This window comes from Papilio xuthus, unplaced genomic scaffold (genome assembly GCF_000836235.2).
Source record: "Papilio xuthus unplaced genomic scaffold, Pxut_1.1 DF829567.1, whole genome shotgun sequence".
Lineage (NCBI taxonomy): Eukaryota > Metazoa > Arthropoda > Insecta > Lepidoptera > Papilionidae > Papilio > Papilio xuthus.
The window spans coordinates 813,437-839,626 of NW_013529082.1; the positions used below are offsets into that span (position 1 = coordinate 813,437).

General features: G+C 34.1%; 6 protein-coding genes across 7 annotated transcripts; 1 reads left to right on the forward strand and 5 right to left on the reverse strand.

Annotated features, from left to right (window-relative positions):
- Positions 1-957: 957 nt before the first annotated feature.
- Positions 958-5,241, reverse strand: LOC106117980 (uncharacterized). The gene is made up of 9 exons (XM_013312528.1): positions 5,018-5,241; positions 3,617-4,904; positions 3,358-3,547; positions 3,006-3,134; positions 2,786-2,882; positions 2,578-2,676; positions 2,144-2,292; positions 1,781-1,954; positions 958-1,401 (listed from the first exon to the last, which is right to left on the reverse strand). Exons 1-9 carry the CDS (start codon positions 5,018-5,020, stop codon positions 1,257-1,259), a joined length of 2,274 nt encoding a protein of 757 aa, XP_013167982.1. The 5' UTR covers positions 5,021-5,241; the 3' UTR covers positions 958-1,256.
- Positions 5,242-5,341: 100 nt separating this feature from the next.
- On the reverse strand, positions 5,342-6,608 carry LOC106117522 (uncharacterized). The gene is made up of 3 exons (XM_013311883.1): positions 6,473-6,608; positions 6,275-6,337; positions 5,342-5,743 (listed from the first exon to the last, which is right to left on the reverse strand). The coding sequence occupies exons 1-3, from the start codon at positions 6,473-6,475 to the stop codon at positions 5,426-5,428; spliced, it is 384 nt and encodes a 127-aa protein (XP_013167337.1). The 5' UTR covers positions 6,476-6,608; the 3' UTR covers positions 5,342-5,425.
- Positions 6,609-8,240: 1,632 nt separating this feature from the next.
- LOC106117516 (uncharacterized) lies at positions 8,241-17,629 on the reverse strand. Its single transcript, XM_013311869.1, has 8 exons — positions 17,454-17,629; positions 14,224-17,260; positions 13,614-13,717; positions 12,998-13,203; positions 12,238-12,529; positions 11,545-11,682; positions 11,094-11,352; positions 8,241-10,786 (listed from the first exon to the last, which is right to left on the reverse strand). The coding sequence occupies exons 2-8, from the start codon at positions 17,068-17,070 to the stop codon at positions 10,280-10,282; spliced, it is 4,353 nt and encodes a 1,450-aa protein (XP_013167323.1). The 5' UTR covers positions 17,071-17,260; positions 17,454-17,629; the 3' UTR covers positions 8,241-10,279.
- A 353-nt stretch (positions 17,630-17,982) lies between these two features.
- LOC106117129 (ER membrane protein complex subunit 2-A-like) lies at positions 17,983-20,794 on the forward strand. 2 transcript variants are annotated; one of them, XM_013311233.1, is made up of 8 exons: positions 17,983-18,174; positions 18,524-18,637; positions 18,875-19,025; positions 19,259-19,402; positions 19,632-19,788; positions 20,078-20,173; positions 20,262-20,449; positions 20,707-20,794. In XM_013311233.1, the coding sequence occupies exons 1-7, from the start codon at positions 18,144-18,146 to the stop codon at positions 20,427-20,429; spliced, it is 861 nt and encodes a 286-aa protein (XP_013166687.1). In that variant the 5' UTR covers positions 17,983-18,143; the 3' UTR covers positions 20,430-20,449; positions 20,707-20,794.
- Positions 20,795-21,019: 225 nt separating this feature from the next.
- Positions 21,020-24,624, reverse strand: LOC106117126 (tRNA (guanine(10)-N2)-methyltransferase homolog). Its single transcript, XM_013311218.1, has 9 exons — positions 24,432-24,624; positions 23,977-24,363; positions 23,775-23,909; positions 23,367-23,556; positions 22,965-23,038; positions 22,304-22,442; positions 21,877-22,075; positions 21,539-21,709; positions 21,020-21,166 (listed from the first exon to the last, which is right to left on the reverse strand). Exons 1-9 carry the CDS (start codon positions 24,486-24,488, stop codon positions 21,037-21,039), a joined length of 1,482 nt encoding a protein of 493 aa, XP_013166672.1. The 5' UTR covers positions 24,489-24,624; the 3' UTR covers positions 21,020-21,036.
- A 171-nt stretch (positions 24,625-24,795) lies between these two features.
- On the reverse strand, positions 24,796-26,113 carry LOC106117180 (UPF0483 protein AGAP003155). Its single transcript, XM_013311342.1, has 4 exons — positions 25,702-26,113; positions 25,372-25,569; positions 25,113-25,253; positions 24,796-25,033 (listed from the first exon to the last, which is right to left on the reverse strand). Exons 1-4 carry the CDS (start codon positions 25,928-25,930, stop codon positions 24,855-24,857), a joined length of 747 nt encoding a protein of 248 aa, XP_013166796.1. The 5' UTR covers positions 25,931-26,113; the 3' UTR covers positions 24,796-24,854.
- Between the last annotated feature and the right edge of the window lie 77 nt (positions 26,114-26,190).

Below are 26,190 nucleotides of genomic sequence, written 5' to 3' on the forward strand. Positions count from 1 at the left end.
AAAAGTGTTATATACACACAGAGTATTTACCAGTACATAACGCTTTTATACACAGGATTATATATAAAAAAATGTAAGCCTGAGATCCACTGGTAAATGGCCAGCCGCGCGCGTATTTTAACAGTGTTAGAGCCCGCTTTAACATCTTCCCACGAATTGGCCCGGCTCGCCCGGTGAAATACCACGACCACACAGAAGACAGGCGTGAAGTGGAAGCAATTCCGCGTTTCGTCTGATGAGTGTTCGTCCCGGAGGCCTAATTTAGTCCTCTTTCCCTTCCCTTCCCATCCTTTTCTTTATAAGGAAAGGATGGGAAGTGGAAGTGGACTTTACGGATGAGAGGATGCATGGAAAAGGAAGATATTTTCTTTCTGTGCATCCTCTCCTCCGTCGATTAAAGTTAGGCAGCGCATATGCAATTGCGTATGTCTATGGGCTGCAGTCACTTCGCTATTTCAGCGATTTCAGGTGGCTGCTCGCTCGTTTGCCACCTTTTGATATAAAAAAAACCGTGTCAGTGGAAATAAGCTTAAAGAGAATATAATTATTTTCTTAAATCATAACATTAAAGCATAACATTGTGTCGTTCTGCAGATTAAATCAAAATCATAAGACGGTGCAAACTGGTAAAAACCAGATTATTATATTCATTGTTATGCGTTTTATAAATTTGGCAACAGCTATAAGGTTATTAAAATTAGTGGACCTACAGAAATAAACACATGGAATATATTTTTAATATTTGTTATAATATTAAATAACAACTTTTTAATTCAATTATTCAAACTTTCGTGAGACATTATACTAAACTGATATATAAACACGGCTAAACACTAACGAATATTCGTCCGGTGGCGGCACCGACTAATTTCGAGCCAATCGGGGGCCCGACGGGTGAGCGACGGGCCGCGTCCGCGAAATAATACAAGTACCACTCATCCTGATGAATTCATCATTCGTAATGCTGGAACATAAGCAACTCAAATTTTAAAATTAGAATCACAATTTTGGTTTACATCCATTAAATGTTTTAAAATTTACACACGTAAAGTTTCCTACATATGTATATGTCATAATGGTACAATGCAACAACATAAATATAATGTATTCGCCACCACTAATTCTAGTATTCAATGACCTTTTAGTACATGTATTACAATATTGCCATCCATCTTAATCAGCGATAGCAAAGAAGTTAGATCGTTCATATAACGCGACAATTGAATATAACCTCTTTTTAAGCAATGACTATTTAATCATCTATCTTGACTGCCAGTTGTAAGTAATTTATCGTACTTCTTCATTTGTTTTGAGGCCAGTTCTACGTCAACATCTGTGAGGAAATAGGCCTCAAAGTTGGATAACGGCCGCAGCATTGAGTAGAGACGTTCGGCGTATTTCCTGACCAAAACATAGATTTTAAGTTGGTGTAATCAATAAGAACTGTTATTTCTACATTACGGCGATTAAAAACAAAGTGCAGTTCTAAATCTGCCGATGTTCGAGAGATGTTTGCCTATGTGCTCTTAACCAAAAGCTACCGCTACAAAAACTTTTCATCTTAGCAGCAACACATGTCTTATCGAATTTCGCAAAACTATAGTCCGACTTGAACCACACATTTAAGAAAACTATATATATAAAATAAACTATATTATAAGCCTTTGTACATGATTAATCTAAAAGTTCAAGTTATAGCAATTGTACCTACAGCAAATTCTAGTAGGAAAATGGATGATCCGGGTCGAAGGACCAACGTGAAGAGACTTCATTGCTATACCTGGCATCAGTAGCCTTATCCTGGAGCAGTTCAGCGAGTGCCCTGAGCGCCGAGCGGCGTGCTGCAGCAGCTGAAGCGGGCCGGCCACGCAGCAGCCCTCGCCCACCACCCGACACCGCGCAGCAAACCACTAGCAGCCGCGCCGCCGCGCAACGCACCAACGGACTCTTATGGCTGATAAGGAAATCAGTACATCAAAAATACTTACTTTATGGAACTTATAAAATCATCAATACCCAATTAGACTATTAATGCTATTTTATCACTAGGTTCTTCGCAATAATACATCGGTGTCAGTTCTAACGTTTGTTCTAAAGTTGTAATTACAGAAGATCAAAAATCAGTAACGTTAAATTCCTTTACCCGACGCCATGTACACATAGAGCAGTGACGGTCTGCGTAAAGTCGACCGCACATACAATCTCATCAAGTGCCATGTTGGCCGCGCGCCGCACTGGCCGGCTGAAGCAACCGGTCTTCACCAACAGTGCTGTCACTGCCTCGTAGTAGTCCTGATATCAACGACCCAGCTTAAGAAAAAGTTAACGTTGAAGGCAATTTCATTTGCTATCCCTTTCTAGCCTGCATGATCAGGATTTCTCTACACGATCTCTCTTTTTTTCATTTCAAACCAATTTGCGCTGTACCTGCTTACTTTACAATAGATCATTTTCAAATTTGGAACGTGTTTTTGGTTTGTTCTGTTCTGTGATTCGCCCAATTCATGCATCCTTGATGTTTAAACCTCTTTATTCGAAGTTTAAATTCATTTTTTCCTCAAAAAATATTAATGTTACCGGTTTCCTAGTATAGTTTGTATTCTTAAGAATGCACGCGAGGGTAAGGCAAGCGGTGCGCGCCACCTGCGACCGCGGCGAGTCCACGTGCACCGTCACCTGGATTGTTTAAAAAAAAGGAAAACGTCGTCTGTCTTTGCATCCATGTTTATTATTTTAATTAAATTTCTGCACTTTAAAAATATACGTAAAGTAAGTAGACGAGCACCTGTCTTATAAAATCGGCTATCCGAAGTTCAGTGATAACATTCCAGAATTTCTCCATCGCTTTGGGTATTTCTTCCAAAGTGTCGACAACTTCGCACCTAAAATATTTTTCAATCTTTCTAAGACGTAAAACTCAGGTAAATTTTTAAAGTTCCAAAAATACTTTATCTATTTTATAATAATTTACTTTTCGTAAAAATATTGATAATTTATAAAATTACCACGATGATGACTTTAGCTTCCTCATCAATTCAGCACACAAGAGTTCGCAGCCTTTATAAGACGTATCATTCGACTTGCCGCATTCGGGAATGGACGCAGACAAAGGCGATATGCTTTCACTGATTCTCCTGTATTAAAAGCTTATTTAATTACTTGAGATTAATGTTTCATAAAATATATTTGTCTAATAAGACGGGAATTCGAAACAGAAGAACCACATTTTCAAGACATGAGTATTGAATCTAAGTTTTGTCTAAGAAACAAAACCATTATCTTCTAACAAAGATTTCTAACTTCTTGCTTTGCTTTAAATTGACCTGTATTCTGGTTTATTACTATATAACAACTTACATTCTCCTGTCAATCATCTTTAGTTCTCTAATCTTATCCTGGATACTTATGGAGTCGCACGTGGATTCTGGTTTGGACACGCTAATCCTCGAAGAACAGGACGAGTAGGAGCCATTGTTGTTATATATACTATAGATACCAGGTTCAGAATTTATTGGCGGCAATTGTATCGGTTGGTTAGGAAGACGTTCTGGAAATCATTTCTTATTTATTCACTACCATCTGAAGATCACGCTTATTAGGTTACTAAAGCACTTACGAGTTTCATTTACAATTGAACTTTCACCAGCTGCCAAATTATTAGAATTACATTCTGACTTGACAGTACTATAATCAGATGTTATGTTTTTCTTCCTTCCATGTTGTGCAGATAGTAAAAAACATAAATTAGTAGCTTTATTGTTTTCAATAGGAGGCAATTTAAACGGTTCCTTTGTGTCCAAAGCATCATCCCCTTCTGACGTTGAATAGTCATGTTCTTTATTTTGTTTGTAAAATTCTACGTTGTTATGCTTTTTCTTATCAGCTACAACGTCCAAGCAAGGAGTCATGTCTATAATACTTTCCTTATTTGCTGCAGATTCTTCTGTTAGAGGAGTTAGTACTCTGGCCCATGGATTTTGTGATTGTGTCTCCACATTATGTTTATCAGAAAATACTTCAAAACGTTTAGATACGTTGATGTATAAATCTTCTATTTCTTTACTTATTGATTTTGGTGAAAAACATTCATCATTGTCCTTACTACTGAAACTGTTTTCTTTTTTGTTGTTATTATCGTACTCCATTAGTGAATCGTCATCAATATCAGAACAAGTGGATATTGATTTGTCGACATCTTCAATACATTTATAAGAGTTGTCCAACTCTTCGTTTATATTTGTTATATTTTCTGTATCATCCATTTCATTGTTGTCATTTTCAACTTTCTCTATATCAGATTCAGGTTCGAAACATTTCGATGATTTATCTTCAAAGCTATTACTTAAAATTGGCCAAATTTCATTGCTATTATTAACATCGCACTGAACGTCTTTATACTCGAGCATGTTTGAATTGTGAATCTTGTATTCTATTCTCTTATTCTCAGTAACAGAAATGTAGGACGTTTGAGTTTGTAACGTGTTTAGATCTACTGACTTTACAATAACACCTTCGGACTCTGCAAGTTCAATGATAGTTTTGCTAGTCTGTGTAAATGTTTCTTGTCCAATAACTGTACATATTTGAGAAGTCATTGATACTTTATTACTAAACTTTTGATGTGCTTTAACTATTTCATTGTCGAATATTTTTATAATTTCCTCGTTGTTGTCTATACAATTATCATCTTGCAAATTATTGCTTTGTTCTGAATTAAATTGACAAGATGCTTCACTGTCCTCGCTATCATCCCAGTCTATAACATAGGTTTCTTTGCCAGATGAATTGTTTTTATCTGAGCTGTAATCCGTGAAATCCGTTGAATACACATTGGAAGTGGTTACACTTTTTTTTGATTCCGTACTCTGTAGTTCTTCAGCGTTCACCTCTTTTCCACCATGTTCCTAAAACGATTCTTAAGTTAATTATTTATATCTTTAATAATGTTCATATAATCATAATGTGCATAAAGATAGTGAATTGTAGAAGAACGTGTATTAAGGTAAAGGGTACTAACCATTTTATGACCTATTTAAGTGTAATGTGTAACCACAACCGTGTATTCTTCGTGCTTACAATTATTTTAGTGCATTTCTGACAGTTTCTGACATTTTACTGTCACTAGATTATTTGTCACGATTTTTTCTTCGTATTAAAAGGCTGATTTATAAACTTTTTACCTGACTTTTTTTATAAACTCTACGTGTCTATGTAGTCAATGAAACGATGATAACGCTATTATAAAAACTATTAGTAGTCTATTTTGTTTTAAAAAGCAGAAATCGTAAGTAAAACAAATAATTTAATGGAATGTATGCGTATTTAATTTAACTAATATCAAAACAATGATTAAATTCACAAAAAATACTAAGGAATAAAAATTCATTGATTATTAGGAATATAAAATTAACAATTCAACGTATATTCATTTCATAGAAGTGGAAGATGCATTGGCAAAATTTTGTTGTTCTTCGACTCGTCCTATGAGGTTCATTTCACTGTCAACGAGACTTGTCACAGACTGGCGAGGTATATTCACTCTGCTATGCACTCTGTGCAGCTGACAAGATGTTATACTAACATTATCATCACTCTCCTCCCAGTCTGTATCATAAGAATCTCTGCTCGAATTAACGTTCCTCTCAGAACAATCTGTAAAATCTCCGGAATACACGGATGTGGTTACACTTTTCTTTGATTCTGTATTCTTGATACTATCACAACTTCCTTCCTCGTCGTCGGACTGAAAAACAGCATTTTATTGTGACTAAAATTAATAAGAGCGTCGGTGGCTCAGGGGTTTAAGCACTTGACTAGCAATCTTCAGGTCCTGGGTTCGAATCCCGCCATGTACCAATGTGTTTTTCGATTATAACATATGTACATTTCCGACGTTCTTACGGTGAAGGAAAACATCGTGATGCAACCTGCACATATCTAAGAAGGAATTCAAAGATATGTGTGAAGTCAATCAACCCGCACTTTGCCAGCGTGGTTGACTATGGCCTAGTCATCCGTAATATAGGGTAGGCTCCGAGCCCCTCAGTGGGAACGTATAGTGAGCTGATGAAAAAATGGATAAAGAAAAAAATGAGTAAAGCGCCTGTGGAATTTCTCATAGCAAAGCAATATCTGCAAGAAAACGGTAACATAACGCTGCATCTCTCTTATTAGGACCACTATCTTCGATTTCACATTCCTACATTTTAATATTACTTTACTTATTCTGCAATGATGAGGTAATTTGTTTCACATATTAAATAACATTACAAACATCGTCCTGCTTCCTGTGACGCCATCGTCGACCCCTTCCGGTGTTCAGGTCATCAGAACTGCTCTGCAAATTAATTTTATTGAACTTCTATCTTTCTATCATTTTTTTACAAAGTGCAAAATCTTCTGTATATTTTCTAAATGAAACTAAAGCATTATAATCGATTTGTTACCTCCATATATAAACTATATTACTTACCATGTTCTTATCACTATTTCATGTCTTAAAATGTAACCACGCCCGTGCATTTTTCATATTTTCGGATACAAAAGACGAATATTTGACAACTCTGACAGTCGCTGTCAAACTGTTATCAGTTGATTTATTTTTCGATATTAAATGGCGTTTTATCTTTAAATACTTATTATAATAGCAGATTATTGAAAGTGACTTACCGTGGGTTTCTGTGACCAAAATCTCGTTTTGTTATCTCTGTTTTGTCAAGAATAATTACAAGGATAACGATATGATTTATACAAAGATTTTGACTTGAGAAACCAACCAAGCAATGATTTAAATTTCAAAGATATTTCTGCAAAGATTAATGACAAAATTCGAACTGACGACCGGACGGTCGGTAGTCCATACTAGAATTTTTACCTAATTATTGGGCTATTGGCGCTGTAGATGATAAATAAAATGCAATGCATTACGTTCTTAGAATAATTTATTGCAGACACAAACTGTCCAGTTCAGTGACCCCGCCGAACTGTTTTGGTGTACGACCCACTCTACATAAAAAAAACAATACCTAACCTCATATTTACAGTGAACTACAACTTAAAGTAAAATAAATAACCAATTTCTTCTAATAACCGAGTAAGAGTAACTATAGCTAAGTTAAATTTATGTCATAAAAAAAACAACTCGTCAAATTCTTTCGTGTTGTGTTAAAATTATACGAGATCATTGTTTTGTTGTGTGTAGAAACAAAAAAATACAAAATATAAGAGAAAAACTAAAAATTATACTGCACAATGAACACAGCTGGTGTGGTTCACTAACAATAACACCAAAATAAACTTAAATTTACACAAAGCACCGTCCGTGAAAAACCTAACCTCAAAACTCGAAGCCACCGATATGTCAAATACAAGTATGCCGCTCAACATCAAATGTAAAATTTAAAAAGATAATTTGAAAACATCTACATATAACATTTTTCAAAATATATAATTTAAATGCGAAAATCTCAATTCATTCCTTTGCAACACTATTAAAATATATCTTTTTAAATATTCACGGCAGTGCTTCGTCATTTCAACAACAGACCAATGTCTAATTGCACATTACGTGTTTTTTTATATAAATTTAGATAATGAAGCAATCCAAAAATACAATTCGAGACACGAAGTTATGAACTTTCAAATGCAAAAATAGTCAAAAATGACAAGGCAACTATTTTTTCCAAAAAGGCGCTTACATAACCTCAATCTGTCAAAAATTGCAAGTGAATTTTAACAATTTTTGCGTTTCATTTTTAATTTGACAGTAAATATTTGAAAAAGTAAAGTAACTTCAATAAATTTAATATCTTTACGAAGTTATACAAACCAGTTGGTAAATAAGAAAGAATTAAGGGCAAATATTTTGCAACCGACTGTTACCACATGGTTCAACTTTCGTATCTCGAAGTATACAATGTAAATAAATTCACTATATATTATACAGATATTTATAGTAGATAACTGTTGAAAATATAACTTTATGACCATATACTCCCAACATATGCGACTAGATACTAAAGTAAATCTTTTTAAATTTCATTTCTTAATTAAAATTGAAATCTATTATTTTTTTTAGAAATAAAGTAATTTATATCAGGTATTTGACAGCATCTGAATCTATAAAATACATCCAAATAATAATTAACAGATTTTGAGTGTATAAAATGTTTTACACACATAGAGCATAATATAAAATTTCATTGTAATTGAAGAGAGAACATCAAAAACATTAATCAAGCCATTCAATAAAGAGGAGAACAGCTGTAATTTTTTTCATCAAATATGTTGATAACAATTCATCAATTATCATATCATATTATTATAATTATTTTTTTATACTATAAGGTGGCCATCGAGCAAGCGGCCAACTCAATTCATCGAAATAGCGAAGCGAACATTGCCCATAGACATCCTCAATTACAGATGTTCTTTTAAAATATGTTAGAAGATTTCATAAAGTAAAATTTTCAACAGGTAACATATGTAAAAGAGCTAGAGAAATATAATGTAGATTAAATAGGATACAGAATTCCACACGCATTGATCACAGTTAAGAATACTTTAAAACATTACAATTAATATTAATATGTATTTTTTAATACGCACAAATTTTTATTTAACTGTGGCAATTCATATATTAATTTTTATGGCAACACATTTATAAAAAACGCAAGACTTTTGTTGCAAGCAAAATTGTCTAAATTACATTTATTAAGTCACAATTCATTATTGCTTTATAAATATCCTTCACAATAAACACTCTTTGTCATAATTAATGGAACATTAGAGAAGAAAATCATATTAAACAAAAATTAAAACTCGTACCAACGATAGGGATAAGTTAATTGAATTTATCTAATACTCTAACCCAAGTGTAACAGTAAAAATAAATTAAATTACAACTAGAAAATTAATCAAGTAGATATAAAACAATTCATGACATACAACACATTGTTTACAAGAAAAGCTATAAATCAGTTTGATAAATCAATTATTAAGTAAAAAACAGTAATCAAATGTACTACTAAATTTAATTAAATCTGTAAGTCTGAAGTAAATCGTAAGTCTGAATTGTTGTGGAAAATAAAAATTATGCTACTTAAAAAATAAAATTAATCTAGTCAGTGTCATTTTTTTTACTGGCAACAATTCATCATGTGTCAAACTTCGGTACAAACAAATTTTTCAATGTTACAACACATCTAAACAAAATGTCGACAGAAAAGAAGACATATTGATAAAAAAAAATTCCTTTTTGTAGCGGGGTACCAGTACTGAATTGGCCAAGTTAGAATTTGACTAAATATTCTTTACTGACAAACTTTAATATGAACCCAAAATATTACACAGTTGCAAGTTCCAAGAAATCGACTAAAATTATTCTATTTTCTGCTTTTATTCACCAATATCAAAGTTACCGCAGACATACAAACATATTGCCATCATTCTCAGTCTCGTAAAATAAAAAGAGAAATCAAATCTTGTATGGATTTTACAGAACTGGCAACCCATATTTATTTAATTAACTGTCCATATAATGTAGTACAGTCAAATAAGATAAAGATAATTATAGCCAGTTTCCACACACACCTTAACATCCTTTCATAATACTGTACCTCAATTTTATCGGAAAGAATAGAAGAGGTTATGTTTTGAATAAATATTAACAGTGAAAAATCATAGCAAAAGAAACTCTATAGTCACTGAAAGTGGAATTAATTGGATAAACTTAAGTACAATTTGCTAGAATATAAAATTTTTCGAGTCATATTAAAGTTTGCGTGAGTAATTTGTTAACCATAAATCACTTCCTAAAAACCCCTTTCTCAACACACTTGGTCCTGTATTTACAAGATACAATTTAATTTCAAATTTAACTAACTATTTACAATTTGGTGACTTGAAAAATGCCAGGTTTTACCCAAAAACGGTTAATGTATTGATAAAAAGTGTTATGTTCATGACATCTACTTACTAGACGGTAAATAATCAATATTTTGGTTCTAAAAACATACATATTTCAAATGTATTTGTGTATTTAACTTTAAGTGTCAAATTTAAAAAGATATTAAACAAATTCTATGAACATTTTTAAAAAAAAATACTTACAAATGCCGTTGTGAGTCAGACGTACCATATGACAAGAATGTCAAATTAAATCTTCAAAAATATGTTGCTATATTATAAGTAGCAAAGTAGCACAACCTTAATTACATTTAAGAACTTAACACTTTTCACCAACAAACCACTAAGTCACCATACACTAACCAGCCGAGGCTTATGCCTCAGTTGCCACGGGCTCTCTAGCATGGTGTATCTTCACATGCTTATTATGGTTAGATTTATTGCTTGAAGTTTTCCCACATATATTACACGAGAACGGCCTCGCTCCACTATGTACTTTCATATGTTCCGACAAATAGTAACTTCTGTGAAAAGATTTCCCACATTCCGGCACTTTGCAGACAAACTTCTTTGCCATTTCGTGTTCTCTGACATGACGTTGACAATTATATTTTCTGATGAACTGACAACCGCAATAATTACACGTGTAAGGTCTTAGAGACTTGTGCGAATTCATATGTGATATGTACTCCGTGTATCTTATAAAGGCACCTTTACACAGATGGCACTTGAACGGTTTAGCAGACCGGCTCATATGAGTCCACCGATGCAGTTTGAGATTCCACTTGGTTGTGAAGGATTTGTTGCATATGACGCACGGATACGGCTTTTTACCGCTGTGTATTAATAGGTGAGCACGTAAATTCGATCTTAGGTATATCTGAAAAATGGAAAATAGAATATATTATTTTTTGTCATAATTTCGTGCCCTACTAGCTGTCGCCCGGAATTCCGTCCGCGCTATGTGTTCTTTCAGTCTATATTCAACATCTTTGGCAAATTTCAGCGTGATCCATTCAGCCGTTCCGTAGATACCTTGAAACAAACACATCCACCCAAATATTCGTATATTTTTAATAGTAAAAAGTAAGATTATCTACGGATGTCAGCTGTTTAGTGCCAAGCAAAAAATTATAGAGTATGGGGCGAAATTGTAGATTAACAAAAGAATAAAAGAATAGACTGACCTGTTTACAAACAGGACAAGGCACATTAACCTCCTTCCCCTTCACCTTATCAGAGAGAAAGTGCGCATTGTGCGTACGTCGTACGTGACGCGTCAGTGAGGAGGAGTGCACGAACTTGTCGCTGCAGTAGAGGCAGGACTTGGGCTTGGCGTCGTGTGTCTCCTTGTGCCAGAGGAGCTTCGCCCGCGAGTGGTACACCGCACCGCAGTGGCACACGAAATCGCGGACCTTTGCCCTCTTCTGGAAATGGTGGCGGTCCCTGAATGCGAAAAACAGACTTTAAAATATTTGGTTCTACTATAAGCATATTCTATAAAAAAAAATCTGACAGGCATTTTGTTATCTTTAACATGCTATGGTCAGAATCACAATTTTTTTTAAAGGAGTGTCGATGATAAAGCCCATATATATTTTTTATTTTTTATTTTCGTCTTGTTTCTGTGCTGGTCACCTGTGCTGAGCCATGTTGGAATATCTTCGAAAGGTGTCATCACAGACGGTGCACTTGATGGGCATGCGGCCCGTGTGCACGTTGCGGTGCTCAGTCATCTTCTGACGCGTCACGAAACGTTTCTCGCACAGATCACATCTGACAACATCAATTACATACATATAATCTTACTAATATTATGGATGCGTAAGTTTGGATAGATGGATGGATGGATGGATGTCCATTTAAAGGTATCTCTAGAACGGCCGAACGGATCTGGAAGAACACATAGGCTACTAATTATGGTTTTTTTCCGTGCGGACGGAGTCGCCGGCGACCGCTAGTTACCAAATATAACATCAGCAAATATACATTACTAGCCAGTAATTTTCTAAACCTTTTTTTTTCAAATTAAGCTTTAATAACTTTTAATATGATGAATATAAAATACCATCAATTTATCAAATAACGTGACATCCATGCAAAATAAAAAAATGATTTACCAGACGACTTAGTCTAAATTCATAGAACATGCATAGAAGCAAATTATAAATCAAATCTTATTAATATTAAAAATGCGAATATTTGGATGTATGTAACGATGGTTGTATGGATGGATGTTTGTTATATAGGTTACTATTATTTATATAATTTTATAAAATAAGATATTACTACTATTACGACAGTAAACAACAGATTTAAGTACCAACTCACTTAAAATTCTTGATTCCTAAATGCGTTTTCATGTGTAGTGCGAGGCTCCCTCTTTTGAAGAAACACTTTCCACATGTAAGACACTCCAATGGATGTATTTTAAGATGGGCATTGAACGAAACTTCTGTTAACTGATCCACCTTGCATGTTGGACAGATGTAGTCTTTCTTCTTCCTCTTTGTCTCATGTTTTACTAATGTTTCTATAGCTGGCTTAGCTTCTGCGATAGCATCATACACTTGCTGCATAGTTGTTGCCATCGATTCCTTTGAATCTATTGTTAGGAGATTCCCTAAAAACAACATAATTTCAAATATCAAAGAATCAAAATATATACTTAAATAGCGATACAAGAAATAAAAGAGCTTTAATAAACGAGAATGTTGGCTGCATGGATCTTGCTGAAATTTGGTATAGATGTAGAACCTAGTCTAGAAGAATGCATAGACCACTAATTTCGCTTTTTTTCTAATTCTTCACTAGCGACGGCTATGAAGAGGATAAAAAATAGGTAACTTATTACTACAGCACAGTATGTAGTTGATTATTCTGAAGACTACTGTCTTTATTAAAATATTTGTATCATTCCAGTATGAGATATGTATAAAGCACAATTTTATTTGCATTAAAAAATGTACTCTAAAATGAATTGCTTGAAAAAACTCTTACACAATACAACAATCATAAAGATATTGAATTCCAATCATAAAATAGCCAATACTTTTTTCCCCTCAATATTTCTAAGACACAAATTACTTACTTTCCAAAACAGTTTCATCCAGTTTCTCCTCCTTTTTGATACTCCTCGCAGTGACAAGGCGACTGTAGCTGGTCTTCCCGTTAGAGCAGGTAGGCAGGGAGTGGGCGAGTGCCTTGTGTGTCCGGAGCTCCTTCAGTGATGGATACTTGATACCGCATTGTGAACACGTGTGAAGTCTGCTCTTCGCAAAGTGAAGGTCGTCCTCACTGAAATATTTATTCATAGCAAATTTATTAAAATTGTATGGAAATACCAATTCTATAGTTTTATGATTTTACTTGACTGACTAAACAGTCATTTTATCATAAAACGGGAACGAGCGAGCGGCCGCAGAGAATATTTTCCCTTCTCATACATTCCTTCATCCGGAAAATCCACTTTCACTTTCCATCCTTTACTTATAAGAAAAAGGATGGGTGGCTTTTTTATGTATGAAACTGTATATTGTACATAATTCACATGTGTCGTAGGAACCTATCCAAAATAGGTTTAGTAAGAAAATAATAAATAAAAAACAAACTTTATAACAAGTAAAATGTGAATTAAAATACTTCGTAAACCCCCCAATAATCAATTTACATAAGATAATTTTAATATGCAATATTTTATTACTAACATGTTATCCCGTTTCTCATTTGTGTCCACATCAGAGCCGTCTGACACCCAGCTCTCCCGCGCCATCAGGTCGTACGGCTCCGAAGGTGTAACCTCATTGTACATCTGAAATACAACAACAAAAACTACAAACAAATTTCATGTTTTTTAACCATCACATAAAAACATAAGTGACTACGTAAATTTAAATGTTACTTTTTAGCTTAAAATAGTTCCTTACTAATTATTGGAAGGAAAATATTTTCAAATTGAATACTCATAAGATGTTTGATAAGAGTATATGAGTAAGAGAGAAAATCGTATTAAAACAAGTATAAATTCGAAAATCGAAAAATAAATTTATATTCAGCCAGCATCAAACCTATAGATTTGATGTCATGTTTTTAACCAAAACACTCTTGTTTACCTTTTTGGAAGGAATGGATTTTTCTTAAAAGGTATCTCTAGAACGGTTCAAAGAATCTGGATGAAATTTGGCATAGATATAGAACATAGTTTAGAAGAACACATAGGCTACCAATTAAAAGAGTCGCGGGTGACAGCTAATTATTGATAAATTAAAATTGCTGTATGTAATGTAAGATTTGAAAAAAAAAATTAAATGTCCTTACCCCACTCCATGGTGACTCCATATCTCCATTACTCTCCTGTCCACTGAGCTCTCCACGAGGTGGCATGCGCTCATCTGCACAAATATTTAATGGAGTCTCTCCTTCACTTCGACTCTCGCTCAGCATGTCCACTTTACTATCCTGTTCACAACGATCAGTCATACCAACGTTACCTCCTTCACCCATCTCCGAGTAATCAGGCCCATTACTCTCAGCTATCTTGTAACTCTCATGAATAAAATTTGGCAACACAAACTCGGATTCCTTCTGGGAAGGCTCACCCCAAATATACATATTATCTTTCGGCCCTTCTCTAAAATTAGATTCCTTCTGAGCCTCAAAAGATTCAACCCGATCTGGAGTGAAGTAGTCTGCGTAAATATTATCACCAAAATAGTTTTCATTCATCATATTAACAAATTGCTTATTCTTCGATGAAGCCTCCAAATCTAATAGTTCCCTGTGGTTGGAATCATTATCAAAATCTCCAGGAACCATGTTACCGTATGATATCACGTTTATAGGTCTCAAACTCTCTAATTGTGGTACATTCTGTAAGGGCCTGCCTTGGTTACTAAAGCCACCCTCATTACTGGCACTAAATTCTTCCTTTACCTTTACCTCATGCATGGAAAATTGATTAGAATCATTTAAACTAGATGGCGCTATAGGTTCTATGTCCATTGACTGCTCCTCTGTGTCAGCATCAAACTCATTATGGTCATTACCCTTTAATTTCTCAATAGATACAGTATGTAAGGAACTTGTTTTAGGACTTTCCATTTTATCAGTGTGATGTATTTTATTTATGCTAAAATTTTCTGGAGTTTTACACATAGAAGAGGAAGGTAGAGGCTCCATTTCACTTTTATTGGAGGAGTCAAGTGATAAATTTGTTTTTGCATTTTTAATCTGCAGAATCTTCTTGTGCTTTTTAACATAGATATTGTTCAACCTGAGGGTATTCTTTTTTGATTCCTTATGTTGGAATTTACTCTCTTCTACACTTTCATTCATTAGACTACTCCTACTACTGTTAGCTTTAGGCGACAATGGCACAATATCTGTAGAATTATCTCCGTGTTCTGATAACTCACTACATGGAGATATAGAAGGTTTCTCATTACATATTAAATCAGGTACAGGACAACTATCCGAAAATTCAGTTTCAATTTTGCTACCTACAATACTAGACTTGGAAGGCGAATCTTTGTATGCTGGAGGATTTCCCACATTTTTTATCACAGAAAAAGCATTTGACACCAAACTATCTCCACTTGCTACGGAAGGCTGTGTGCATTCATCAGAAAAACTTTGATTGTTGTCTTCTAGATCTGGTAATATTTTTTCTGGTGTAACAGACCTTTCAGGGTATTCTTGATCATTGGTTCCTGTTAAATCCATTACTGTATTTAACATACTTTTCTTATGTTGGACTGGCACTTCCACTTTAATATTGCTCAGGATTTTAAGACCCTTAGTAGTGCCAATAGGTTCATTTTTTAGCTCAGTTTCTTCTGATTTACTGTTATCATCCATGCCTGATAATGATCCAAGAGATGAACTTGGATCACCATTCATTTCAGTAGCTGGTGTGTTGATGGGGGTAACTTCAATTATTAAAGTTTTATTGGAATCCACATCATCATGAGATCTTTTCTTATGTTCATTAGCTAATAGTAAAGAGTTGTCAGGGTAAATGGTAGCACTGCAAGGCTTTTGCAATATTTGTTGAGGGTTTGCATACATACATGAGGTATTACCAAACTGGTCAACAACTACAACATTCTGATATATAGAACTACTCTGAGTGACATTGCCCATGTTGTCATGACCTCCAAGCATATTAGGCATAGTTGAAATAAATGGTTTACCATCTAAGTTATGAACCATTTCTCTATATATAATCTGTGAGTTTTGAGTGACCACTGTAGTGCCTGGAGAGAAGGTACTGGGTCCCATTTGGTTATACTGATTGGGGATGATAGGTTGACCTCCTTTAGTGTTCATTGTTGCATTTGGAGGTAAATTTCCAGACATTATCATGTTACTTTGAACATTCTTTTGGACAAAAGGTGATGGTGGCATCACTACATTAACACCTGGTGCTATATATTGTACTCCGCTCATATTTTTGAAGAGAATATTATTAGACTTTGGCAGTAATTTAACAAACTCAGGTTTGGGCATTAACTTAACGAGGTCACTACTTTTTTTCGGTGGTACTAAGGTTGATGCAACAGATGCAGGAGTCTTCAGAGCAAGCTGAGGCATGTTATAAGTAAATGCATTACCTGAACTATCAATTGTATTGTAGTCCAAACTACGAGAATATTTAATCTCCCGATCTTCACATTGATCAGGGTAATATGGGTATTGTTGGTCAAATTCTGCTACTCGGACATTGGATGCATATGTCTGCTGAGGTTTGTCTAGTTTCATTGTATAACAATTTTCAGAATACTGACCTCCATGGTTAATATGACTATTTTCAAAATTAACTTCACCAATTCTAATATCTGGTGTGACATTTCTTGATGGATTAGAAAGTGGTGTTAATTTACTTCTACTTGGTGTTCTTCTCCAATATTTTTCGCTATCAGAACTCTGGTGAGAGCCCATCCACCGAATGCTGTCATCTGCCGCTGGAGTACGAGATCGACTCTGGTAGGAACGCTCAGATTGCGAAGGAGTTGTGGTACGACTCCCATAATTGGTGTTCTTACTTGAGAGACTACATAAAGCCTTTATAACTTGATCCTTTGGATGTGTGTCCAAATGAGACTCCAAAGTCATTCCACTGTGTAAGTATAGAGTGCACACAGGGCACTGAACTCTCGAATCCATGTTTACACCTTCAATATCACAAATTGCCACAAAACTGACACGACGTCGCGTGACGTTATATCAAAAAGGAACTCGCAATTAATTCACTGTATTTCTTGAAACGAGCCTCCTCATGCACATATCTGTCCGCACGTAAGTCGCACAATCCACAATAACACATATCCTCGACGTAACTCGTCCCCTTATCGATCTGTCGGACAAAACAAATGTAAATAAATATAATATGTTTTATGTTACATCGCCAAATCAATAAACTCGATCGACACACAACTAGAGGACAAAAGAAAACAAAAGTTCGAGATAAAGGCCATTCAGATATAAAAAAGTCGAATACGAAGAAGAAAGAACTGAATACATTTTTAAGGCACGTTCACAGAACTTACCTATTTACTATATTTGTCATGTATAATCCATGGCATTTATAAATCTGAAATAGATATTAGATGCATTTACGACTATGCTTATTCTAAAAATATTTCCAAATAGTCAGACATATTGTGATATTGCAGACGTCTTGATCACAGGCTCAACATCACATCACCACAGAATGCTCACGCAAGAATACACACACGACTTTAGTATTCCGATTTACGTAGTTTATAATAAGAATAATCCAAATGGATTATTGCAATTACGGGTAAGAAGACTTCAGATTTAAATATTTACATTTTTATCAAAAATATTAAGCCTTTAAACTTTCCGGTTTTCTTACAAAAGCGTAGAAGGAGGTAATAATCATTAAAATAAAACGAGAAGAAATCGCTTGTCTTTATATCTCAATTTTTTACTCTTTGTTTTAAATACTATTTACTCTATCCACAACTATTTTATTTGACCTAAAGGCCTATGTTACCAGGTCATCAAATAAAAAAATACATTGTTGTTTGTCAATGTCAATTGTCAACTATCAGATCATGCCGTTGTCAATTGTCATCTTGCTATCAACTTTAGCTTCGAAAAGTTAAAACACAGGAAATAAAAGATTAACTATTAAAATTAAATAATCAATAGAATTACAACTAAGAAAATAATTTCGTTATTGTTTACGTGTTCGTTTCACATTAGTCACAAAAATGGACTCCTACGATGACTTAAGTCACAGTGGTAAGTTTTAAGCTTTAAGGTATCATTATAATTTATTAATAAATCCAGAAAAAAATCTAATGGTAGACTTAAACTCTAAATGTAAACTTTTCAAAAGCTAATCATGCTGAATTCTCATAATAGTAATTTTAAGCTATATGAAATGTACTACGTACATTACACGAGATCGTTTTAAACTTTTTCCAGAAATCTATTGTACATTTTAGCAAAAATGCCTTTTTAATTAAAGAATGTACACATACTTTGTGCATTAATTAGCGAAATTTTTCATTTAATCAATGTTCATAGAAATTACCTGATGGAACAAACTCTTCCACCTAATTATATCGGTTTCTTTATCTTTTTTTAGAAGTTAATGATTTGTTACGAAAATGGCGTGAAAATAATGAACGTAAAAGTTCTGATGTTGTGGCACTTTGGATGAATGTTTTACAAGCACATAGTAACAAATATGGAAATGAAAGTGAGTATCAATATATACCTATACATTTAATAAAATTGGACTGTCTGTATATAATGTCACACACCAATTTCATATGTTGTAATTGCATTGCTTATGATGATAATCCAGTTTAATGAAATTTTGTCTGTCTTCCACAAATCCATGTTCGTCCATTGCCATACCGAATTTTACTGAAAGGTAGCTTATATGGGAGTAACTCTTTTTAATCATAATATGATATGATTTTTTCCATTTCAGAATATGTCTTATTAGAGCAAATAATTTATGCCATGTTGGATTGTCATTTGTATGGTTTGGCTAAGGGGCTGATATATATTTTGTCTCTGGAATTCCCAAGGAGTCTGCGAGTGATGCGTTACAAAGCTGCAGCATTAGAAGCGGAGGAAAAGTTAGTAAATATTGTTAATTTTAATAATATGAAGCCATATCATTGACATTCTTTTTTGCAGTGGAAATTTTTAAATTTATTTATAGTACTCTTTAATTCCTCAAGAGATTTATCATATTGATATTTTAACATTTTAAGTGAGTAGGTTTTGTTAACTCTTGATAACTCTTAAATAACTCTCTTGATAAATGATTTATTGAAATCACATAGAACTGAAAAGGTGTACTGTATAGGTACGATGAAGCACTAAATGTTTTGGATGGTATAATCAACGCGGATGAGACAAACGCGCCGGCACGCAAGCGCCGCGTCGCCGTGCTCAAAGCACAGGGTCTCATACATGAAGCTATCAAAGAACTTGTGGACTATTTAAAGAAGTAAGTCAGTATTTTGTCGTTTTAATCTATTAGTAGGAAATATAAATGATTGCCTGATCTTTGATTTATTGTTGTGATGAGTTATATTGAAGACATGTACCAATGTTAAAAATCCACTTTCTACATCAGTTGCAATGCTTTTGCAGAGCTTCAAATGACTTAAGTCTGGGTAGTGTTTTGTGTGAATTAATTGAAATAAATATAATATTTATAATGCTGTATAAATTAGGTTCATGTCAGATGCAGAAGCATGGCAGGAGCTGTGCGAACTTTATCTGCAGGTGCAGGAGTACTCGCGCGCCGCCTTCTGCGCCGAGGAGCTGCTCTTGCACCAGCCACACAACCATCTCATGCATCAGCGGCTCGCTGATATACGGTACACTATGGTATGTTACGTTTGTATATTTAAGTTAAGAAAAAACATAATTGAAACAAATGTCTAATTTATTAGTGCTATTATACTTTACATAGCAGTCGCTTGCAACTACGTCCGCGTGGATTTAAAAAAAAATCATTAGTTGTCTATGTGTTTTTCCAGATTATGTTCTACATTTGTGCCAAATGTAATTGAGATCTGTTAAACCGTTGAACGTGTGGATGCCTTCAAACAAACGTCTATCCATAAATCCAAATTTTCGCGTTTATAATATTAGTAAGATTTAGTATCAATTGCAGGGTGGTATTGATAACATGGAGTTGGCAAAAACCTATTACTGCCAATCTTTGAAATTGAATCCGGACAATGTGCGCGCACTACTCGGATTGTTCTTAGTAAGTTTAATTAAAGATTTTAAAACACACAATCAAATCAGAATTTCAGGTATAGCGTAATATAATAAATAATGTAAATTATCACCAGGTTGCAAACAATCTAGTTGGTCACTACAAATCATCGGGCAGTTCTAAGCGCAAAGAGGCCTGGAAGCTGTCCCAGTGGGCGCAGTCTAGAGTCACCGCCAAGCAGCGAGAGGCCAAGGCCAAGCTCGGCCTCACTGACATGATGTTGTCTCTCTCCCTCGCTGAATAATAAAAAATATATATATTAAGGTATTTTTATGTATAACTGTTACAGATATAACTATATGCTGGAAAGGTGACAGCTTTTGCATTGTTCTAATAAAAAAGTTACTGCCAGTTTATTCTATCTCTTATTAATTCAAGTTTCCCACACTGCTACCGTCAGCGCTGAAAATCAAATAGGCACAAAAAACCATGGCTTATAGCCTGTCCAGTAATAACTTACTTTTTTATATTAGTGTTGTCCATATACCAAAATATATAGTGGTTATCTTTTTTCTTTTCAGGTAAAATACAGAATTCCAAAAGCTGTAATAATAAACATAGTATAATTTGTATTTATAGGTATAGATAAATAATTATGTTATTATATAAAGGATTTTGGTGAATTTATTTACGGAATATTGTAAACAATTATTTTGTTGAATTTATTCTAATAAAAATTTAAGTTTCTATATTCAGAAAGATAAATGAAAAATATATTTATTTATCACCTTCCATTTGCACAACAAATCCTACTTTAAAAAAAATCCTAATTGAGTTTCTCCGTAAATAAAAAAAATATTAAAATTATAATATATATAATTTAATTATGCTTTATTTAATTTTTCAGTGAATTATTTGTCATGAAGATTATTTTTCTTATTGTGAGCGAGCGCTATGAACGCTGCGTTCGCAACAATCTCCGCCGCTTTCCTCTCTTTCCTTTCTTTCCTCGATATCTCGCCGATTGAAAAATATTTTTCTCTGAAAAAAAAATATAAAGGTAGATAATATTTAAACTATAAACATTTCTCATTGATGAACCAAAGATATAGAGTACAAAATTTACATAGACAAATTTAGAAATACTTTTTCTCTCTTCTCTATTTTATACCGAATTAAAAACACCCACAATTAGTAGCCTATGTGTTCTTCCAGAATATGTTCTATATGTATGGCAAATTTCATTGAGATCTGTTCAGCCGTTCTGGAGATCCCTTCAAACAAACATCCATACATCTAAACATTCACATTTATAATATAAGCAAGATTTTTTTTAATAGTTTATTACTACACTAAATAATTGGCCAAAATAAGAAATGCTAGTAGAAAATACACTGGTTAAAAAAGAAATACCTGAAGTTATGTGCTGCTGAGTTGGGGTCTACTGGGATGTTGGGTACATTATCATGCACCTTCTCGTAGGTAAGCAGTCGACGTGCAGTCAGCTTGGACAACACCTGCTCCGAGTTACCCACCAGTCGCAGACAGGGGTGACAAGGTAACTCATCCTCTTTGTACTCTTCCCTTTAATGACATTATTAACAATCTAAAGATTAATAGATACATCTATTATTTGAATTTAAAACTTGGCTTTATTTTTATATCACGAAAAGAATAAAAAAAATCTCCATTGCGTAATACAAGTAAAATTGAGTTTTATATCTAAAGCCATTAAGTTGAATATTGCTTACCTGACTAAAGGATACCAGCACACAAGCCGCCTGCCCATCTCCAGATGTCTTGCGGCAAAGTTCAACAGATCGCTGTATATGTGCGGCAATCCGTACTCCACTTTGGAAGGAATATGATTGATCTGATGCTCTTCGGAGAGAGTGTAATTCTCCTTCTCTATTCCTATCTTCTCGGCTGGTTCACGTACACCATATGGTGCTAAATTTAAAAAAAACTTAGTGACAGAGAACCATGGCTCATTCTAATAACGTTTTAATGAAGGTTGAATTTGTAAATGCTTATGGTCAAAATGACCAATGTTTATTTTGGTTGCTTTTCACAGAATATGCAACCAGATCATTTTTCTGGTAAAATTATCTTTACAAACCACTTAATTAGATTTAAGAAGAAAATTCTTAGTTTCTTTTTAGCATGCATTAAACTTACGATCCGTAACAATAGCGTCAAACTTGAGGCCCTCCCTCCACATGGGCAGAGAGAAGTCACTAATAACCACGTCCAGGTAACGGGAGTCAATGCTGTACTGCTTCATGTTGCCTCGGATGCTCTCCTCACTTGCACGTACCTAATAACGTAATGTCTTACTAAAAGTTTTTTTTTTTTTTTTTATAACAGAAGGGGGCAAACGAGCAGCGGGAACACCGAAGTGTTCAACGACGCCCATGGACATCAGCAATACCAGAGGAACCGCAGATGCGTTGCCGGCCTTTGAGGTGGTGATAGGCTCGCTTCTTGAAGTTTGTTATAATCTGGGCTCTTTGCGGTATTACCTCCAGATTCACCAATAGTAATAACACTACGGCCTATAAAATATTAAGATTTTTCAGTAACAAAATTCAAAGAGAATAGAACAAAAAAAATACAAGTAAAAATGTCGACAATATAATGTAAATAGAGCTGGTTTCATACCTAAATATTTTGTATCATGTTTCTTCTAACTCTACACCCTTGATTGAGTGGAGTGATAATGTCTTTCTTTATAATGGAAACTTAAGTATTAAGAAATTTACTCAGTAACTTTGTGAAAGAACAACATTTTTACATAACAACATAACCTTAAAAACCCATGAAATACATACTTTGTTACCTTTTGTCCAACTCGTGTGGGCCGCGTCCGGCCGTGCAGCATCATGAAGTCAATATCAGAACCCCAAACATGAGCTAAACACAAAAATACACACAATACTAATTTCTAAGCACAAAAATGTGAGACAATGTGTATGTATGAATGTTTCAGCACAAATCATACAAATGAGTCAAACATAGTTCCTAAGGCTTGTCTATTTATCACATACTAGCTGTCGCCACGACTTCGTTCGCGCGGAATTTAAAAAAACTTGGTAGCCTATGTGTTCTTATACACTGTTTTTATATCTATGCCAAATTTTAGGAAGATTTATCCAGCCATTCTGGAGATACCTTTGAAAAAACATTTATCCATCCAAACTTTTGCAATTATAACATTCCAGACATTCTTTAGTATACATACCACCAAAGTGTCCCGCAGCAACAAGTAAAGAGCCAGACCCAACAAAGGGGTCCAGTACAATATGACCGGATGTTATCTGTGCCTGGTTAGCCATGATCAATGACAGCTGGGCATCCATACTTGTGTTGCCAATGAAATGACGACGTTTTAATGAATGGTGTTGAATAAGGTCTCTTTGGCCATCTGTTACCTAAAATATTTTAATTTTTGGGTAATATTATGAATAGGTATTATTTTTTACTAGCTGTTGCCTACGGCATCGTTAATTAGTAGGCTATGTATTCTTCTAGACTATGAAATCATTACTGTGAATTATAGTGTTAAATTGCTAGACATAAAATGTATTAAATATATAAGAATATTAATAATATAGTAAGATAATACTTATTAAATAGCTGGGATACTTACCCATCTTCCAAAGAACACATCATAAGGCTTGTCAGGCACATTATTTGGATCAACTCCATAGAATTCAAAGTATGACAATATTATATCTGGATTTTTTAATTTCACTGGACCCTTTAGTGGCAGGTAACTAAAGTTCTGGAAATATGATGTATTTAAATAACATTTATGACATATACTCTGAATAAAAGGCTGAAAAAATTACCTCAATTTTGTGAACCTTTTCCTTCATAGTAAAATGTTTACAAAATGTTTCTACATCTACTTTGAATGACTTTTTAAGATCACAACATGCCTCAATCTGCTCACTTGGACAAATTTGTGAGTTAGAACCAACAACACCTAGGTCTTGGGTAGTTAACCATTTACCAGAAGTGTTTTTAACAGCTTGCTTTAAATTCTCATGTAACTCAGTCTCGGTTTTAGCATGGGACCACAGTTCTATACAGCTTTTAAGAAGAACTGATCTATTTGCAATTTTTTTAAGATGATCTTCTGTTGGTAATTCAACAATCCAATATGGTTTCTTCATGCTTGGCTCTTCGATATATTTTACTGGAATGTCTAACATGGAGATAATGCTTTGCATTTCCTACAAAATAAGTATAACATTTTAATTAAAAATAGTTTCATATGAAAATTAAATCTTTGTAAACTTACAGCATGTCGAAAGTCGATATGTTCATGGGCAAACCACAATAAATAACGGCGCCACATATTTAATGTTATATCCTACGCTATATTATTAAGATAATTTCACTATTTAAATACAAAAACAACACCGTTACATTAAAACATTTAACCAAAACATAACCTCAAATTATTGACAGCTGACACTTTGAAGGAACCAAAAAGTATTTTGATAATGGAAATGCCTGATAACGAGACTTTTAAGCCAGCTATAGATAATGATAAAACAAAAAAACCGACACTTAAAGTCCGATAACTTCTGAATGGCAAAAAATACAATAAAAAGAGATAATTAAATTAAAGGCACTTGAATTTTACAATTATTTATTACGTTTAGTATCTTTACAGTTCAGTACCCAATACTGAGGAATTAACTAAAACGCCTTCCTGGCATTATGAAAATGAATTTTCTTCATCTCCATTTTTTTCTTCATCTTTATCATTACTATATCTATCGTGTAGGAAATCGAGATAAATTTCCTTGAGTGAACCAGAACATGGAACATAATGCCCACCAGAATGCTCTGCCACAATTGGTTTATTGAATAAATTAATTAAAGACTCACTCATTTCTGAAAAAAAGAGTAGAAAAATAGTTAATTGTTTCCTTAATAATTTGATATATAATATTAATCAGACTAATTATTTTACCTTTGGGTATTATAGAATCACTCTCTCCATAAACATGTAGAGATGGCAAATTAATGTCTTCATCATAAAAGCCTTTGTGTACTAAACTGCCTGATCGGAATCCAGATACAAGTATTGCAAAATCAAATGAATAAGGCAGATCTAGAAATAAAAAAAAATGTAATTCATTCATTCAATTCAAAAGTTATTGTCATAGGTAAATAAATTATTTGATCTTCATTCATTAAGAGTACTGTAGTTGAAAAAAAAGTTTACTAACATCCTTTCTGTTGCATTGCAGCTAGTAAGCCAACTAGGCAGGCTCCTTGTGAAAAACCCATAAAACCATCAAATGGCCCATATTCTGTAACTATGCTCTCTACCAAACGTAATGTATCCTCAAATCCAATAGCAGGACCTCCCAAACATTTACCACTAAATGAATTGTCTTCAGCATTGAACCACCATGATCTGCGATCTATAATTGAAAATAAAAAGCATTTTATATTTTAATGGATTAGAACAATTTTACAATAAAATTTATTAAAACCTTCTCACAAAATTATATAATTACATTATAGCTATGTAATTAATTTAATAAAGAGATTACCTTCATCGTCGTCGTCTTCGTTTACAACTTTATGCGGAGCAGAGAAGAAAACCAGCTGCGCGTACTTTGATAGAGTCTTTCTAAAAGAACCTAATTTTCCCCTAAACACTTCACCGTTCTGGCGATAGCCGTGGAAAGCTAGAATCTTCAGTTTCTGTTTATCCTTCTGTTTTGTGTTATGGTTATCGTTTGTTGGCGGAGAGTCCACAGTAGAGTTAGGCTCCGTCATCTTGCGAAAAGTTTTGCTATGTAGCCATTTAATGTGACGAGTTACTTTACACACCCTGTAGGAAACAATGATTAATCCTAGTCGCTTTAAAAGGATGCTTCAGGAAAACGTTGAATATAACCAAACAATTAGCGGCATACAAACGCTCATCGGGTGACAGTGATAGATGACAGCATCTGTCAATTGTCAAGCGGAGTATCAAAGAGATCGGAACGAACGGAGTATACTTAAGCTATCAATGTCGAAGAAAACTTTATTTC

Bases quoted from the DNA above. Each gene is read 5' to 3' on its own strand.
- LOC106117516 (XM_013311869.1), bottom strand. From the start codon at position 17,070: ATGGATTCGAGAGTTCAGTGCCCTGTGTGCACTCTATACTTACACAGT. The intron at 13,718-14,223 runs GTAAGGACATTT...GTTGTATTTCAG, and splicing joins TGGAGTCACCATGGAGTGGG to ATGTACAATGAGGTTACACC. The intron at 13,204-13,613 runs GTTAGTAATAAA...TAAATATTTCAG, and splicing joins AATGAGAAACGGGATAACAT to TGAGGACGACCTTCACTTTG.
- LOC106117522 (XM_013311883.1), bottom strand. The intron at 5,744-6,274 runs GTTTGTAATGTT...GCTGTTTTTCAG, and splicing joins GTCACAGGAAGCAGGACGAT to TCCGACGACGAGGAAGGAAG.
- LOC106117126 (XM_013311218.1), bottom strand. From the start codon at position 24,488: ATGTGGCGCCGTTATTTATTGTGGTTTGCCCATGAACATATCGACTTT. The intron at 22,076-22,303 runs GTAAGTTTAATG...TTTTAAATTTAG, and splicing joins TGACGCTATTGTTACGGATC to CACCATATGGTGTACGTGAA. The intron at 21,167-21,538 runs GTATTTCTTTTT...TTTTTTTTTCAG, and splicing joins TCAGCAGCACATAACTTCAG to AGAAAAATATTTTTCAATCG.
- LOC106117980 (XM_013312528.1), bottom strand. The intron at 1,955-2,143 runs GTAAAGGAATTT...TTTCCTTATCAG, and splicing joins CTATGTGTACATGGCGTCGG to CCATAAGAGTCCGTTGGTGC. The intron at 1,402-1,780 runs GTATAGCAATGA...TGTTTTGGTCAG, and splicing joins GATAAGGCTACTGATGCCAG to GAAATACGCCGAACGTCTCT.
- LOC106117129 (XM_013311233.1), top strand. From the start codon at position 18,144: ATGGACTCCTACGATGACTTAAGTCACAGTG. The intron at 19,026-19,258 runs GTTAGTAAATAT...TGTACTGTATAG, and splicing joins GCATTAGAAGCGGAGGAAAA to GTACGATGAAGCACTAAATG. The intron at 19,789-20,077 runs GTATGTTACGTT...TATCAATTGCAG, and splicing joins CTGATATACGGTACACTATG to GGTGGTATTGATAACATGGA.
- LOC106117180 (XM_013311342.1), bottom strand. From the start codon at position 25,930: ATGACGGAGCCTAACTCTACTGTGGACTCTCCGCCAACAAACGATAAC. The intron at 25,570-25,701 runs GTAATCTCTTTA...TTTCAATTATAG, and splicing joins CGAAGACGACGACGATGAAG to ATCGCAGATCATGGTGGTTC. The intron at 25,034-25,112 runs GTAAAATAATTA...TCTTTTTTTCAG, and splicing joins TGATTCTATAATACCCAAAG to AAATGAGTGAGTCTTTAATT.